At 37.5% G+C, this 17,312-nt stretch overlaps 1 protein-coding gene across 1 annotated transcript in view; it reads left to right on the top strand.

Annotated features, from left to right (window-relative positions):
* nrn1la (neuritin 1-like a) overlaps positions 1 to 2,871 on the top strand; it is a 63,196-nt gene extending 60,325 nt beyond the window's left edge. The window contains exon 3 of the mRNA XM_077516468.1: positions 1,590 to 2,871. Within this exon, the coding sequence (XP_077372594.1) occupies positions 1,590 to 1,878 (289 nt within the window). The 3' untranslated portion in view covers positions 1,879 to 2,871. The remainder of the gene's footprint in view (positions 1 to 1,589) is intronic.
* The last annotated feature ends 14,441 nt before the right edge of the window (positions 2,872 to 17,312 follow it).

Below are 17,312 nucleotides of genomic sequence, written 5' to 3'. Positions count from 1 at the left end.
CTGGCCTCTCTTCACTGTCTGCCCGTGAAATTTAGAGTCCACTTTAAGATTCTTCTATTTGTTTTCAAATCTCTAAATGGTCTTGCCCCAACTTATCTTGGACCCGCCCGGTGCCTCAGGTCGGCAGACCAGACTCAATTGGAGGTACCGAGGGCTAAGCAGAGGCTTAGAGGAAATCGAGCCTTTGCTGTTGCCGGTCCCTCCCTTTGGAACGACCTTCCACAAAATATTAGGCAATCCTCCTCTTTATCCTCTTTTAAAACACATTTTAAAACACGTGTTCTTTGGCTTTTGGCACACCATAAGACTTGTTTTAGTTTTTTTGTGGTGTGTATGGATTTGATGTTTAGTCTACTTATTTATTCATTTATTTATTTATTTATTCACTCGCCTACTTCTTATTAATTTACTGATGTAAAATGTATTTACTTGTGAAAAAAAAACGAAAAAAAAACTTGTATACGCACTTCTAAATGTTTGCTTTATTCTTGTTTTGTTACCTTATTCTTTACTGCACAACCGATATTTTTGTTTATGTACAGCACTTTGTATATAGCAATGGCTGTTCTTAAAGCGCTTTATAAATAAAGTTGAGTTGAGTTTAATCAAAATAAGACTAAAATAAGGAAATTTTATGATGTCCAAACCGATAACAGTACACCCCCCCCCCCCTTTTATTTTAATCACTACACGACTACGAAGTACAAAATAACCACCAATCACTGCTTAATAAACAGTAATCAGGGGGAAAAAAATGCTTTTATAATACACTTTAATGCAAAATTAAAATGAAACTAATTAGTTGAATACTCGATTGAATAACAGATTAATCAATTCTAAAAAAAAAAATAAAATATTGGATAGTGACAGCACTAAAATGAACTAAATACAAGCAATCTGAAGAGAACATGAGGCACACCTTGTCATGACTGTGTTTTGTTTGGGGCAAGGGTTATGTTTGGATCAAGTGTGTGATTTGAACTGATACAATCAGCATGTAACCAGCAACTAGTTTCAACTGGTCAGAAGCTATGTGATGTCAGGAATCTTTAATCTCTTTATCTGGTCAGAAGCCAATCAGAGAAATCCATGTCAGTCCTGTTTTCAGCGACCTATCAGGGTTACCCACATGTCTGGCCACAGCCAATCAGATCCATTCGCTGTCTTTATAAGTCTGACAAAAAAAGTGTGTTTTCGCCAAATTATTCTTCTGTTCCTCTGTGGAACCTACACAGCCCAAGTTAGCTCCATGTGTCTTGATTCTTGATACATTCTCGTTGTTTCTGGTCTCGTCGTGAGTGCGTTCCGCGTATACATTGTGATGCGAATAAAGTGTTAAAATCTTATTTGTGTCTGCGTTTTTGGGATCCAATTCCAGAGACTAACACACCTGGACAAGAAACAAGCGGAAATGAAAACCTAATCAGTTGAGAAGACATGAACAAGAAACACAAGAAAAAAAAATACAGTAATACGAAATTAAACGAAATCTAGGTCAACAAAAAAAAAAAAAACGCAAGACCATAAATAATAATTAAAACAAACAAACAAACAAACAAAAAAGTCAAAAAAGTTGTTTTTCTCCTCAGATCATGGGATGAGTTCCATGCCTGCGCCAACGTGGCGATGGCCGGCTGTCCAGAGGAAGCGGCGACCGTGTGGGAGTCTCTCCGCCAAGAATCCAAGAAGATGCAGTTTTCAGGAAACCTCTACGACATGTGCTCCAACCGCGACAGTCACACATTAACCACAGCGTCGCCACATGGCTCCCACATCCAAAGCGAGCTCAACCAAGAGTCTCTACGAGGGCGAGTCGGTCGTCTGGCAGCCGCCAACTACCTTATCGTGCTTCTGTCTTCTCTGTTCTTGCTCTTTTGAACAAAACTGTTTCAACACAGTGTGACTTGTAAAATACAGGATGAACATTTTCGCCTCCGTTTCTCACCGTCCGCCTTTTCCTAAACACCAGATGAGAGGATTGCATGCATCTCATAAAGTTGCTTAAAGGATGGATCAATGTCAGGCTTTTACATGCTCATTTTTCAAGACTAACACCACCGTTTTTTGCAACTTGTAGAGTGTACAGCTTATCTCGACTTTCAGGTGCATGTTTCAATATCAAAAAGCATGATATACCTTAATTCAACTGCAAAGTTCTTTTCCTTCATGCTCATCCCTTATCTAATACGGATGAGGTGGAGATGAGAGTTACTCTGCAGCCACAAATTGTCACTGTTCTCCAGAGACTCCATGCTTGATAAGTCAGACCCATTTATGAGCCATCGCATGAAAGTACTGGATTGATCGCATCCGATCCCCGTGGAATTTAAAGATGTCCCACACACTGATCTCACTCAAAAATACACGCAGTCAACGGCGGATGTAATAATGCTCTACCAATTTATTGTGACTAAAAGTGTTCATTTGTTCTCAATGTCTTTTACTAAATGGAAATTCTGTGTAAACATGATTTTTTTTTTTTTTTTTAAATCTCTTTCTGAAGTTTATAGGTCACTGATGGTGTAGTGGTATACTTGCTTGACTTTAGTGCAGGCGGTGTGGGTTCATTTATATGTCGCCTCGATTGATTGGTTGTATTCTTTCCCAGGTGAGTTGTACTGAGAGGTGGGGTACACTGTGGACTAGTTGCTAGTCAATCTTAGGGCACATAGAAAAACAACCATTCATAGTTCATACCTATGGAAAGTATTCATTGAGCCTATCAGGCACATTTTGGGGGATGTGGACTTTTTTTTGATCACCAGCCAATCTGGGTAGTAACTTTCTAAAGTGACCAGCCAATATGAATTTCCACCAGTCATTTTTTATTTTTACTTTAGCTCCGCTTTTTTTTTTTTTTTTTTTTTTAATCTGCATACCACACTATTCCTGTTTGTTTGTCACACTGGTTGCACACTAGATTGTGGCGTGAAATACTGGCATACTGGCATTCACGCAGCCAAGGCGCATATTAACTCATTCACTGCCATTGATGTGTATATCCATCAATGGCAGTGAATGAGTTAAGTCAATTCCGTTCCCATTGACGTGTATATCCGTCAATGGCAGTGAATGAGTTAAATGTCATTACAAAGCATTGTACCACAGCATTTATTGGAAATGAAGGAGTCACTACCAGGGGTACAAATGAGCGAGAACAAAACAGTGAATTTGAACAATTCCAGTTCCATGCTCGATTTATATTCTCAGACTTAAATAACATTTGACAAGGCCTGTGTCCTTTGCCTGCATTGTACTACAGTATTTACCTTCTACACTATGAGTGGCAAAGCAGAACAGAAGAACTTTATTCTCATCTCTCACTTCCTTGTTTTCAACCAATCAGTCATCATTTGGTAGGCCAAACCAAAATGTTGAAAAATCATCTATGGTATATATAAAAACAAATATATTACAGCTTCACATATCTTTACCTACACTGATGAACTGGTTTAGTATTAAATGGCAGATGTCAAAACAGCCCTTGCATCCTTGGATTCTCTGTATGTAGCCCTTCAAACTTTGGACACCCCTGGTTTGAAATGGAGATGCCAACTTGCCTGCAAATTTATTTCTATTCACTTTTTTTTAGTAACTTTACTAGGAATTTCTCACAGGTTTATTTTTAACCAGTATTAATATCAAATTTATGAATTTTAATTTGTTATTCTTTTTTTTTTTAATTCACCAGAGCTTTACTTTTGAGAAACTCATAAAAATAAATTGACACGCAGTGTATGCTGAGTTGCATTGATGGGCTGAACTGCTGTGTAGACAGACAAAAGCAGAGCAATTTGGTAACCCAGTTCAGATTAGCAGCAGATTAGCATGTTTACAATGTGTCCGTTGTGAGGTGAGCTAGTTCTCACCAGTTCTGAGTTATATTAAAAAATGTAACTCTTTGATACAGTGAATGCAACACCTATATAGTGTTATTTTTTTGACAAATAGAAGTGAACCTTTTACACTTCAATTGTGGGAATGCTGAAGCATTCCCACATATGTTATTGTGATTTTTATTCTCCACGCTTTTTTTTTTTTGCCACGTAACAACTCCCGCATAATACTTCCAATTTACACAATTCACATTTAAACTAGCTTCAAACATTCACGCCTCCCGGGGTATATATCATCTGATTCCACATTACTTACAGTATTTGCACAATTTAACGTTTAATATCAACTTTTCCCCATTCATTTTCAATGGGACAGACATTGAACTTTTTCTAAGTATCACTTTCCACGCCCACTTCCGTATAACATATAACTTAAGCGTCATTACCAGGTGACTGATACTGCTCGGAGGCACAGTTGGTAAAGTGCATTGTCCAGTAACCAGGAGGTCATAATTTCATAATTTATCTCTCAATTTACTTCATAAGCATTCCACATGCATTCAAATCTTAGCATTCAGCTTTTAGCATTCCCATGCAATTTCTGCAGAAATTGCACTTAGTCTATTTTCAACAGTAAACAGTAGTCATCTTCTAATAGCTGCTGGGACCGAGCAAAAAAATGTTCGATCATGTTGAGTCCATTGTCTTGATAATCGATGTTGAACTGTTAACCAACATCGAATTTAGCACTAGCTACAACCTCTGGTCATTAGATTAACTAGCATTAACTACATTTGTTATACATTAAATAGTTCCTGGTGGGAATTTATTGTTAGATTTGATTTCCAAAATTGTGTTGTCCTGGTTTTTAATTTTGAAAAACTGTTCACACTAATTTATCAGCACCTGCCAAAATAATTTTTAAAAAGCATTTGGCGTGATGCCAGGTGTTAATTTAGAACCCTGAAAAGTATCATAGTGTTAGGATAATTTTTTTTTTTGCCTATAAAAAGTGAAGATTGTGTAAAAAAAAATAAATAAAAAAAAAATAAAAAAAAAATATATATATATATATATATATATATATATATATATATATATATATATATATATATATATATATATATATATATATAGTAATAATAATAAAATACTTGCTGTCATCTGTTGTGCTGGAATAAATAACTTCTACTTTCTTGGATTAGTTTGCACATAGCATTAACACATACCTTGTTTAGATATGCAACAAGTAAAATTAGGTGACTAGCTATTGATTATTTGCTGGGATGACTCAGCAGTTGTACAACAGTTAAAACATACTACAGTACAACTTTTAGCGCTCGCTGTGAAGTGAGAGTGTGCTTGAGCTGTTTTTTTTTTTTTTTTTTTTTTTTTAATTGGTTCTTGCCCAGGTCTGGAATACTCCCGGGATCCTCCTTGGCATCCTGCACAGTAGCCTTACATTATGGGACCAATATGCGCTTCTGACAGCACTGCAGCCCGATCATAAGCCAAGTGTATTTCATGCTCCGGGAAGTGTAGTTTGAGCCTGCAGGCCCGCTAAAATGTTTGTTATTCTAACTGGCTGCCGGGAACAGTTGCTTCTGTCTGGCTGAGGATCAGAAATATTGTCACATTATAGTCAGATGGGGGAGGAGAGATGAATCCACTTGGAAAACAAAACACTTTTGTTCTCAGTTCAGATGCACTAAACTGAATCTACTTGTCTAACATTGTGTGTTTAACGGAGAGTTGCTTTTTTGTTTTTACCTAAAATAAATCAAAGCTATCTGACTTTAAAGCCGTGTACCGTACGGCTATTATCTGCCTCAACACGAAATGATCCCTCGAAGGCAAGAGTATAAGCACTTTGCAAAAGGTGATCGGCTATTAAATTGCTGTGAGAAAGAAAATATCAAGAAAGACATTTGGATTTCCCTATGCATTGAATCTGCTGATCTATCTTGCCAGAGGCAAGTTTATAAAATGTACCAACAGTGTAAGATGATCAAAAGATGCGTTTCAAATGTTATGCAGCTGGAATGCTATTTGTCCAACGTCATTTGGGATATTAAAGTCAAACTAACTTTAAAGTCCATGATATTCTTCTTATACACAACCCTCAGAAACCCGTGAGTTTCATCGCTGTACAGTATGTAGATGAAGAGCGTTATGGCAACACAACCACAGCAATTTAAAACTTCAAGACAAAAGGAAACACAAAGGAATATAGAGACGAAGCTATCAAAATGAAAACTCTCCAACCAGCCTGTTTTTTACATAGGGGACTCCATCCAGAGACATGCTAGAGTGGCTTTAAGAAGGTACGCTAGTTTTGAACTTTAATTAAACTGTCAGAATTAGTACTTAGGGGCCTTAATCACCGAGTTGGAGCAATTTGGAAACAATTTCTATGCAGATAAGTTGTCACCCTCGGAGGATACATATGTGTGAATCATGAGGAACTGGATATGTTGTACTGTAGCATGTCATAGGCATACTACGTTGCATATAACAGGGTGATTATATATATCTCGTCCATACTGAGATATGGCTTACAATGGTCAGAAACATGACAATTTGGTGGCAAACAAATGAAACAATAAAAACATAAGTAAAGAAAAAAAGAAAAAAAATGTGTGCAATGCTGACTGTTGTGCAAACCCACAATCACCTGCTCAAGTCCCTCTTTATTATCATAGTGGCCAAAGGAGGTCACCAAGCCCACAGTTAGGATTGCAGACATTTCTTGTACGGATGTTCGATACCAATTCCCCCCCCCCCCCCCCCCCCCCACCCCACCCCCAGTACTTGTGAGTCATAAAATTTCCCAACAGAAACGACAGATCAATTGGAAAGAAAGACCTATATATTGCAATGTAGCTTTTTTTTTTTTATTTAAAATTGCATGAAATAGCAATTTTCTATTTGAATTTCTAGTCCCTGATTGTCAAATGACCACAATATCAGCTGCTGTTGTGAATACGGATACCTTGAAATAAGGTCACTTACTGTCCTGATACTCTCCATCACAATGTTTTTGTAGAGACCATCTAATGTGATCAGAATTATTATTATTTTTTTCCAACACTTTCTGCACTGGCATTAACTTTGGCGGCCATTAAGGTTGAATAGACTTCTTTGAACAGCCTAACATAGCCTAACAACTGCTATTTCCCCAGGCAAAGAATTTGAAATCATAACATTTTGGATCTTCCGCCCTTTTATGTGTCAGCCTACCTGTAACTAAGGAAACCGTTCTTTAACTGTTTTCTTTTAGAGGTAAGCTAAAAAGGAAATCACAATAATAGTCCAAATTTTAAACACCATATATGTTAGTGGAGAGATGCAGATGAACACTCTTTTTCACATGCATTAGCAAACCTCTCCTAAGCAATCCAAATTTCCATACGTATTATTTTTACAACTAACACAGCAATTAAATGTTTATGTTCCTCTTTACTCTTAAAACATATAACAACATTTGGTAGGATGAAATAAGTTCAACTGTCTTCTGATATTTTGGGTTAGAAAACATTACTTGATCAATCACATGTAGGTTTAAATGGGTTCCTTTTGTACATAATGTTTGTCTCATTTGCTATTATGGCAATATTTTTTATTAAAAGGCGTATTATGTCTTCATCGCACAAGTATCATTCCCTCAGGACACTATTGGCAGTCAACACGCTTTAAACCAGAATGAAATGAACCCCAAATAGACCCAACAGATATACCAAAATCAATGTGCATACTCTATGTGCAAAATGTTATACGCATAATTTAGAGCCGGACATCTGTGGTGCATTTAATATACTGTGAACTGAAATGTTGTATACACAATATTCTGTATGCCCTTCAAGTGCCATGTTTCACTTTATTTGAGTTGTGTTATTTCATTATCAACATGTGCAGTGCTAAGATAATTAACAGAAAAGCAACATGATTTCATCAATGACAGAATAGAGCCAAATGTAAATTTATTTCTCACTGTATTGTAAACTTTTCACAGCAGATGGTCTATTTGTGTTTTCAGCATTGCTGTTTGACTGGATATCAGATTATAGTACGTACTGGTCACTCTTGTTGCGTAAGCTATTTATATTGCTCTGCTCAGATGTTCAACCTGTAGAGACAAGCATGCGGTGCAATACTTTCTATGCCTGTTAGTATTGCAGCACCTCAAAAGCTGTTGGGACAATCCGTTCTGATAACTCCTTATACCTACTGTACAGCAAGCTGAAAGACTCAAAACAATTCATCTTGTCCGACCACCTGGTACCAGCAGTGGTGCTGTTCTCATCTCAAAGTACAGACATTCAAATGTGACATCATCTGTGAACGATGGAATTTTCCTGGGATGTAAGGAAGAAGCTGCCCAACAAGCGTGATGGATGTACACACATCACATTGCATGTATTCTCACTGGACAGGAGCAACGAGCTCTTCATTTCAAAGCAGCTGTACATATTGTACACTGAGGCATACCTGAACTGTATGTCCAAAGATCGCGCTGCTCTCAAAAGCAACCTTGTGTGATTGTAACAAAAAACAAATCTTTGTTTGTGCTTTAATGTCTGCCTGTGCTTGTCTTTGAGCAATCTTTCTTCTCTCTTTCACTGTGCTTTAAATATCCTGCATACATACCGCTGTATGTTTTGCTACCTTTATAGAAAAATAATTAAACAGGTTCTGACTAAAAGATTGACTGAATCTCAGTGTGCACATCATGTTTATTGCCAGCGATGCCAAGTTTGAAAAGAGCATTTATTTCTATTATTAACATGAATCCACCCACTATTTAAACCCGTGCCCTGTGATTGATTGGCGACCAGCCCAGGGTGTACCCCATCTTTTGCCCAAAGCCATCCGTGACACTAATGAGGATAAGCGGGAGAGAAAATGAAGGGATAGTTGGAGTCTTTTAACTTTGCTCTGGCAGGCAGCTGGAGACATGCATTTTGTACTCATAACCATCCCGGGAACAAAGGACCAAAAAAACAAAAAACAAAACAAAAGTACATTCAAAGTAGGACTAAACATGGTAAAATAAATAAATTAATGAATAAATAAATAAATAAATAAATAAATAAATAAATAAATAAATAATAATAATAATAATAATAATAATAATAATAATAATAATAATAATAATAATAATAAGAGAAGAAATAAATTATAGAATAAGACTTTACTTTATATGTCTGTAAGATGACTTTGGTGAACAAACTAATTAGCCAAAACATTATTGGAATTATATAAGTACCTTATATGAATTAAATATTAAATAGCAAAGGCTTGATAACACATCACAGCAATTACCGTACTTTCCCTTTCTAAAACAGCAGTGTGTGTTCTTTTTTTCTTTTTTTCTTTTTTTTTGTCCACCAATTATAAACAGTTTACATCATCACACACATACTGTAAAAGATTAGTAAGTTATCAAGGACACTTTTTGGTATATTCGTTTTATCTGTTTTGTCTTTGTTAATAGTTAGTCATACAAAAACTGTGCAACTAATTTCAATTATTTTTCTGCAGCAGCAGGTGTTGAGCAACAACAACTAATTTGATTTTGGTCAATCAAACTTTATTTGTATAACAGTAAAATGAAACTTAAAAAACAAAAAACAAAAAAAAAAAAAACAGAACAAAAACAAAACAAAAACAAAAAAAAACGTTCATTTTGTTTTCCACGGAAAAGTTCCCCCTCAATGCAAATGGTAGATTCCTATCAATCTAGCCCACCGGTTAACATACATAAAAGTACGCAGCACCAAAAATAGGGTGCTATACATTTTTATTAAGTTTTTTTTTTTTTTTTTTTTTAATTTAAAGTCACTATTGGCTGGTAACCAGTCCAGGGTGTCCCCCGCCTACTGCCCAGAGCCAGCTGAGATAGGCGCCAGCACCCCCCGCGACCCTTGTGAAGAATAAGCGGTCAAGAAAATGGATGGATGGATTTAAAGTCACTATGGTCGTTTATACTGTGCCACAATTTCAATGGTATAGTCTTATTATTCAAAAATATTTATTTAGCAATTACAAGATTCTTAATAACATGTCTGTGACACGATTTTATTTTTTAAAAGTACAGCTGATTTTATACTTTAAATATAGTGAATGCGAGTGAATGAGTGAGGCCGACATTATCCCGCCCTACATACTATTGGGCTCAAAATAATGGAGTCCGTTACCATGATTACTAGTGCCTGCTCAACTGTTATGTGAAGGAAGTGCAACGACTAACTCACAGACACATGATCAGAAATAGACAGATAACAATTTTTTTATTTTTTTATTTTTTCATTTATTTTTTACATATGGGACACTACAGAGATTTTCCATAACGTCTACTTTAAAATTGCTTAGCCACAAGCGGACTATACAATTCTCTATTTATATAAGTTTTGATATTTTTCTCAAGGTCACTTTGAAAGTAGTCAGAATGCAGACCAGTATCTCTCTCGCTAGATCCAATTTCTTTTGTCTGCAGCAGGATTTAAACCATGACCCTCATCATTCAATGCCCAAGTGCTTACGGATGAGCGTCATGTTCCCGTCATGGGGGAAACAAAACCCTGAATGTTACAGCAATTGGAAAAATCGGGTCAATTTCATATGTTTACATAATTGCAATTCATTACTTATATTGTAAAGTGCATTGTTTTGAATAAGATGCCACTTGTCTTACCTTATTAGGAAATAAACATTTAAATTAAAAACTGGCGAAAGCAATAATAATCGGTCACATAAAATGACGTATGTACACATATTAACTTGACATCATGATTATAATCAACATGTCTCCACCGTCCATATTTGTTTCTATATGTATATGGACAATTCTGAGCTTACGTCACAATTGCGTCTCAAGTCAAAATGGCGGTCTTACTCGGTGAAAGGATGCCATCTGCTCATTGAAGCTCATTGAATTCCATTCCTCCCTCCACCATGCAGGAAATAAGATTGCTTCTAACACGAGGACTGCAGTTGGCCTTGGAGCTAACTTTTTTTTTTTTTTTTTTTTTTATTAAGAGTTGCTAGAATGTCACTAAGCACAGTGACAATATTATTGCACTGGCAACACTCTTGTTCGCTTGCACTGCTGACACTCATGCACATCAAAATAAAGGCAATGCATACGACATTTTGTTTTGACTTCATAAAGGCTGCCATCGAAGGTCGCTCAGAGACTGTGGAGGGCGAGTGACAGCCGCATCAGTATTTTGAAGGGTACTAAAGAGGTCATTTAAATTATTTAAATTCATCATTCATAAAGATTTGTTTATTTCCCTCCCGTGGGAGTATTTAAAAAAAAAGAAAAAAAGATGGAGACATATCTATATGCCCTCCGCGGCGGTGGACAACGTCAATAGTCAGGTTTCCATCCAATTGTTTCGAATTTTTTAATCGAATTTACTGAAAATGCGCAAAACAGACATGTGACTTATGCCCATTTCCATCTGTTCTTCTTTTGCTATTGAGAGGGGACTCCGCCGCTGTAGGTGGCGGTATTCACCATCGAGACGTAATCCTCACCAGTAATTTAAAAGAAGAAGAAAAGAAAGCGACTGTGCCGTGCAATGGCGTATGAGTTTGATACTCACTTGTTTAATTAATTCCAAAAAGAAAATTTTGTAACCTATTTTTATTTATTTTTCTTCCTCTGAATGTTAACTATCGTTTGTTGATGCTTATGTGTTGCCTTTCCTTGTGTATGAAATGTGCTATACAAATAAACTTGCCTTGCCTTGCCTTGTGTGGATGTGGACTCAGTAGTAGTTTGGTCAAGTGAATGGGCCATCAACCAGCTGACCGTCATTCTCACAAATCGTGTTTGTTGCGTTTGTCATTCATCATCATTCTTTTTATATTTTGCATTAGCTTCCGTCCTTTATTGATGTTGTTGGACTATGCTGTGTTTTTCTATGGAAAGCACTATAATGGAGGCGAAATGCCAAATCATGCATCCCAAGCAGAGACACATCCCTGAGCTTATCAACAAAATGTATGAAACAAATGCAGCATGCAAGCGTGAGAGACAATCTGAAGCAAAACAACACGAACGATGACAAAAAGCCTAAATGAATATCCGGCTCAAGGTAACAAAAGGAAACAAAAAGGTGAGCAAAGTCACAACGGAAGGAAGACAGCAAGTAACAACCAAACATGATTCTGACCTACATAAGGCAGGCTGACAAGAAAAAGAAAATCACAGTCGTACATCTGTAAACAAAACAGACAACACGTAACTACTGGCAGATGCAAGTAAAATTAAATACCCCTAATGTTTTAGTACAGCAGACTGTAAACAGAAAGCAGCACAGAGCATGACCACTTTACAGAAACATGACCAGCACAAGTCACACACTGCTAAGGAAGGAAGTGGTAAAGGATGTTTAGTTGGCATTACATGGCTAAATCAAACCAGGCCTAAATTCACATTAAAAAATATTAATGTAATGTAATGTACATCTTAATGTACTGTAAAGTAGCCAAAGAATGTTGAAGTCATGATTACGCATCCTTTGGAGACCATGGATGTCATTAACAAGTTTAATCGTCATCCGTATCACATAGTATAACTTTAAAAGTCATATTGTGTGTGTGTGGGCGGTAAACACGTTAAATTGTGTGAGGTGACAGCCACGTATGAGGAGTTACTTGGAGTTATTTGGATGGTTTGCTCAATGAATATTTCATCAGAGCCGGATGCCTTAGTAAACAGAAGAGCAGCAACAGTTGATGATGTGAAGAATAATTCCCAGGACTCCTTGAGCTTACACAGTAAGTGCGTAAGCATATGTAATCACACATTTGAATGGTGCAGAGGGAGAGTGGGGCGGTTGAGACAGCAGAGCCAAAGGCATCCAGTGCAACTCTGAAATCATGTTTTATGACTATTACTCTACTACTACTTTTTGCTTTATCCTTACTTTGTATTTTGTCCAGGGAAGAGGCTGACCGAAACATAAGTTACAAATATAATATATAATTGAAATTGCTGAGCAGCCTCACTCATAATTCTAAATTCTCTTTTGTCTTTGGTTGGTTGGTCTTTGATTCAAGGATATCAATCTAACCTAAAATTGAAATTGTAATTGCAAATTGAGTTAAAAAAAAAAAAAAAAAAAAAAGGTAACTCAGTTCAATGAAATTGTTATCAATCTTCTGTTCAGATACAACTGGGGTATGCATGTTTTGTTACCTTGTGCGGTAATTGCATTAAATTTGAGTAACATGTTAATTTTCAACATAATTAATTAATTCAATTCCAAAAACATATAAATATGTTTTTGTTTGTTTGTCTGTTTGTTTGTTTGTTTTAAGTGTCCCAAAGACGTATTTATATGTTTTTTTGTTTTTGTTTTTATGGAAGAGCATACAGAAGGCTTTGATGCAGCCTCTCAACTTCAAACAACAGTTGCGGAATTGGTAGTTATTAACCAAATAGCCAGCAGGTGGCAGCACAGAAAAGGAGATCAACCAGGGCCATGTTGAAAAAAAAAAAAGCTCAATTATGCATAATTCTAAATAGATTTGTGAAAATTGATTAAACTTAGCTATATTCTAATGCTAATTGCTGCAAAATGAAAACAGATAGAAACATACTTTTTGTTTCCTGATGAAAGAAGAGACTTTAATCTTTCTTTTGATAGGTTCTATGTTTTTATAGCAATATAACACAATATTCTGTGGGCCTTGCAAAATCAGTAAAAATCCAAAAAACAGGCAGGAGCGAACGGGATTGCTTCTGTGAAAATGGCTGGGAACGAATGAGTTAATGTGTTAAACTGACAGCCCTACTCATTTTATAAACATCTTGTGACTTCATCAGCAATATGATTTAATCATAAACAACAAGCCTCATCACATGATTATTAACTATTCATCACAAAAGTAAATGATAGTAATAATAACACAATAAAATAGCAAATAATTAATGCATAAATCTACATCCCTCATCTAGACGGTCCACAGCCTATTTGAAGGTGTTGTAATGCAGGATGTTCTGATGTTTTCTAGCTTTTCATCTCAATGCATCCTTCCCGGATCGAACATCTTGCACCTTGTGGGGAGCATGCGCCATGTGAATGCACGGCCTCGTCATGTGTGGGTCTTGGGAGAACACAGGATCTTCCCAATCTTGATCTCCATGTATTGACCACCTGATTCACATATTCAGTCCCGCCCTCTTCTGAGACCAAGCTCAAGGCCCCTCTATGTTCAGAGAGAATTTATCTTCTCATCTCTCCTGTCTCTTCAGAGGAGTCAGCAGTTGTGAGAGGCTCAGCCAGTCATCCTCATCCAAGAACTGCATGACTGCTTCACTTGATTCGTATAAAGTCAGACATGACAAACTCGGTAAAAGTTATTCTTTATAGTTTGGAATGGTTTTGCGCTTTGCAGTGGCTGAGACCAGCTGCATCCCTCGCTCACTGTCTAGCTAGCCGTCCTAGCTCTCGTTATCTGCCACACTGTGTTGGATCAACTTTATCCTATTCATTCTGCCTGTCACCGGCCCTGACACCGATGGCTCCTTCTGTGGAGATTTTGGTGCTCTAGCTATAGACTCTAAAAAAAAATGGTAGCTACACAAGTTTTATCTCGTAGAGTGGTTGTATGAAATAAAATCATCTGGTTTTAGATACATTTTTTTTAAGTTTTGATTGGGACAGACATTTTGAGCATCCCAGCGAATTGGTACACATTTCTTCCTATTTACTCCCAAATTCACGTTCTCAATCGCGTCTGCGTTTAATCGCTAGAAGGCATGTTGTCATTAGTAACAACCAGACCCCCGTCATGAACCCCCTCGCATAGATACATTTATGATTAGCGTCCTACATTTAATTTTGAAAATGTGGTCACCCTATTTTTAAGTAAACTAGACATCTATTTAAAATATGTTTCTGTTTATTGTGTGAAACCACTTGATGATTTTATTTTTTTGTATAGGTTTTTGCTAATTAAAGCATGTTTCTAAAATGCTTCTAAGAACAGGATTTAAGCCTGTGGACCTCTGCTGTGTTTTTGCTCAAATGAGAGTGTTTAATCACATGAAAGCCTATTAGGATTCATGACATATGGAATGATTATACCTTCAAATAAATTGCTGAATTTCTTAATGGCTTTGGGTCTGTCAATGTGTGTCTAAAAAAATACAACTCTTTTCTTGCGTTTTACAGCCACAAAGATGATAAGGTAGGACTTTTATTGTCTATAAAATTAACATAAAATGTGAGTTGGGAGTTCTAGGTGCATAAAGATCAGTGGCAGTTATTGTGATACACATTAATTCATCCTCTAAAGTGTATTTATATATGAGCTTGTGTAAATTAAATTGTGGTACAAATCAGCTGATGCATCTTACCAAAATTAAAGCCAACAATGAATCTTGAATTGTCGGTTTATTGCAACATCAAGGAAGGAAATCAAACACACCTTTTTCAGGAAAGCTCTGATTAGTGTTGTTTGCTAATGGGTAAAATCCAAGCGATCTTACATGTGCGGTAACATTTTAATTTTTGTATGAATGAGGATGACAAAAACTACACACTATTTGGCAGGTTATTTTAAATAAATTATGATTGGTTGATTTGATTTGGGCTGCGGGCGGCACGGTAGTCGAGTGGTTAGCACGTCCGCTTCCCAGTTCTGAGGTCTCCGGTTCGAGTCCAGGCTCGGACTTTCCTGGGTGGAGTTTGCATGTTCTCCCCGTGCCCGCGTGGGTCTTCTCTGGGTACTCCGGTCTCCTCCCACATTCCAAAGACATGCATGGCAGGTTAATTGGGCGCTCCGAATTGTCCCTAGGTGTGCGTGTGAGTGTGGATGGTTGTTCGTCTCTGTGTGCCCTGCGATTGGTTGGCAACCAGTCCAGGGTGTCCCCCGCCTACTGCCCAGAGCCAGCTGAGATAGGCGCCAGCATCCCCCGTGACCCTTGTGGGGAATAAGCGGTCAAGAAAATGGATGGATGGATGGATTTGGGCTGCACGGTGAATGACTGGTTAGCGCATCTGCCTCGCAGTTAGAGGTCATGTGGACTCAAAGCTCGCTGCGGCCTTCCTTTGTGTGTGTTTTTTGTTTTTGTTTTGATTTGTTTGTTTGTTTTTTGTTTGTTTAGTTTATTGTGGTAACCAGTTTCCTTCCACATTCCAAAAAATATGCTTGGTACGTCAACTGAATACTCTGAATTGGCCACAGCTGTGAATGTGAGTGCGAATGTTTTTTTTTTTTTGGCGGGGGGGTGGGGGGTATCCTGTGCTCTGTGATTGGCTGGCGACCAGTTCACCCAAAGTCAGCTGGGATAGGCACCAGCACACCCATGACCCTAGTAAGGATAAGTAGTATAGGAAATGGATTGAGGATGATTTGAAATTGATTTGCAAACAACTCGTTCTATAAAGCATGATCATCCTTCAGCTGATGTTGCATTTATTGTTAGTCCATGATGGGAGGATATGTTTTTGTTGTGTCTTCTCTTGATTTAAGAAGAAAACGATGTTTCTCTCCATAGCTCATTTTCTCCACTTAAACACCAAAATGTCTCACATGGTCATCATCATCAGTGTCACATCATTCTGCAATAACCAATAACGTGAATGAAAACAAATGTTCTTCTTCACACATTTAAGATTAGCTTTTATTTTAGAATGCTTTTCCAAATAAAAAGCACATTTTATTACTAAACCAGTTTATTGTATGTATGCATGTCTTTGCATTCCTTTACAACATTGGACTGTATGACTTGGCGTTATGAATGTCTGTTTAATCTATTCTGTTTTAACTCTTTGTAAACTGTACATTCACACCACTGGCAGTCATAAAAAAAATAAGAAATACCCTGAGGCGACATATTACAAGTCTCTACTGTCTATCTTGACATTTTTTTTTAATATATGTATAGGTTTCTTAAAGATAGCTGTGACTTTATATTACAACAGTGCATATGAACTTGTAAGGCTCCCAGAAAATGAGAGCTGCAAGGTTACATGACTTTGTATTTAGGTTTGTTACTATAATGCATTTAAACAGACATCTGACTCATCTCTCTCCTGAGCCTCTTTCACAAGTTTTTTGTAGAGGGTGGGAGAAGTGGAATAGTGTAATCAGTAGAAGACCTGCATATCCTTTGCATATGGTAATTTCCATCCATCCATTTCCTTGACCGCTTATTCCTCACAAGGGTCGCGGGGGCTGCTGGCGCCTATCTCAGCTGGCTCTGTGCAGTAGGCGGCGGACACCCTGGACCGGTTGTCAGCCAATCGCAGGGCACACAGAGACGAACACGCATCCACACTCACAAGCACACCTAGGGACAATTCGGAGCGCCCAATTAACCTGCCATGCATGTCTTTGGAATGTGGGAGGAGACCGGAGTACCCGGAGAAGACCCACGCGGACACGGGGAGAACATGCAAACTCCACCCAGGAAGGCCGGAGCCTGGACTCGAACCGGAGTCCTCAGAACTG

This window comes from Festucalex cinctus, chromosome 3 (assembly GCF_051991245.1).
Source record: "Festucalex cinctus isolate MCC-2025b chromosome 3, RoL_Fcin_1.0, whole genome shotgun sequence".
NCBI lineage: Eukaryota > Metazoa > Chordata > Actinopteri > Syngnathiformes > Syngnathidae > Festucalex > Festucalex cinctus.
The sequence above is the reverse complement of the archived record's forward strand: the minus strand, read 5'-3'. Positions and strand labels throughout refer to the sequence as shown.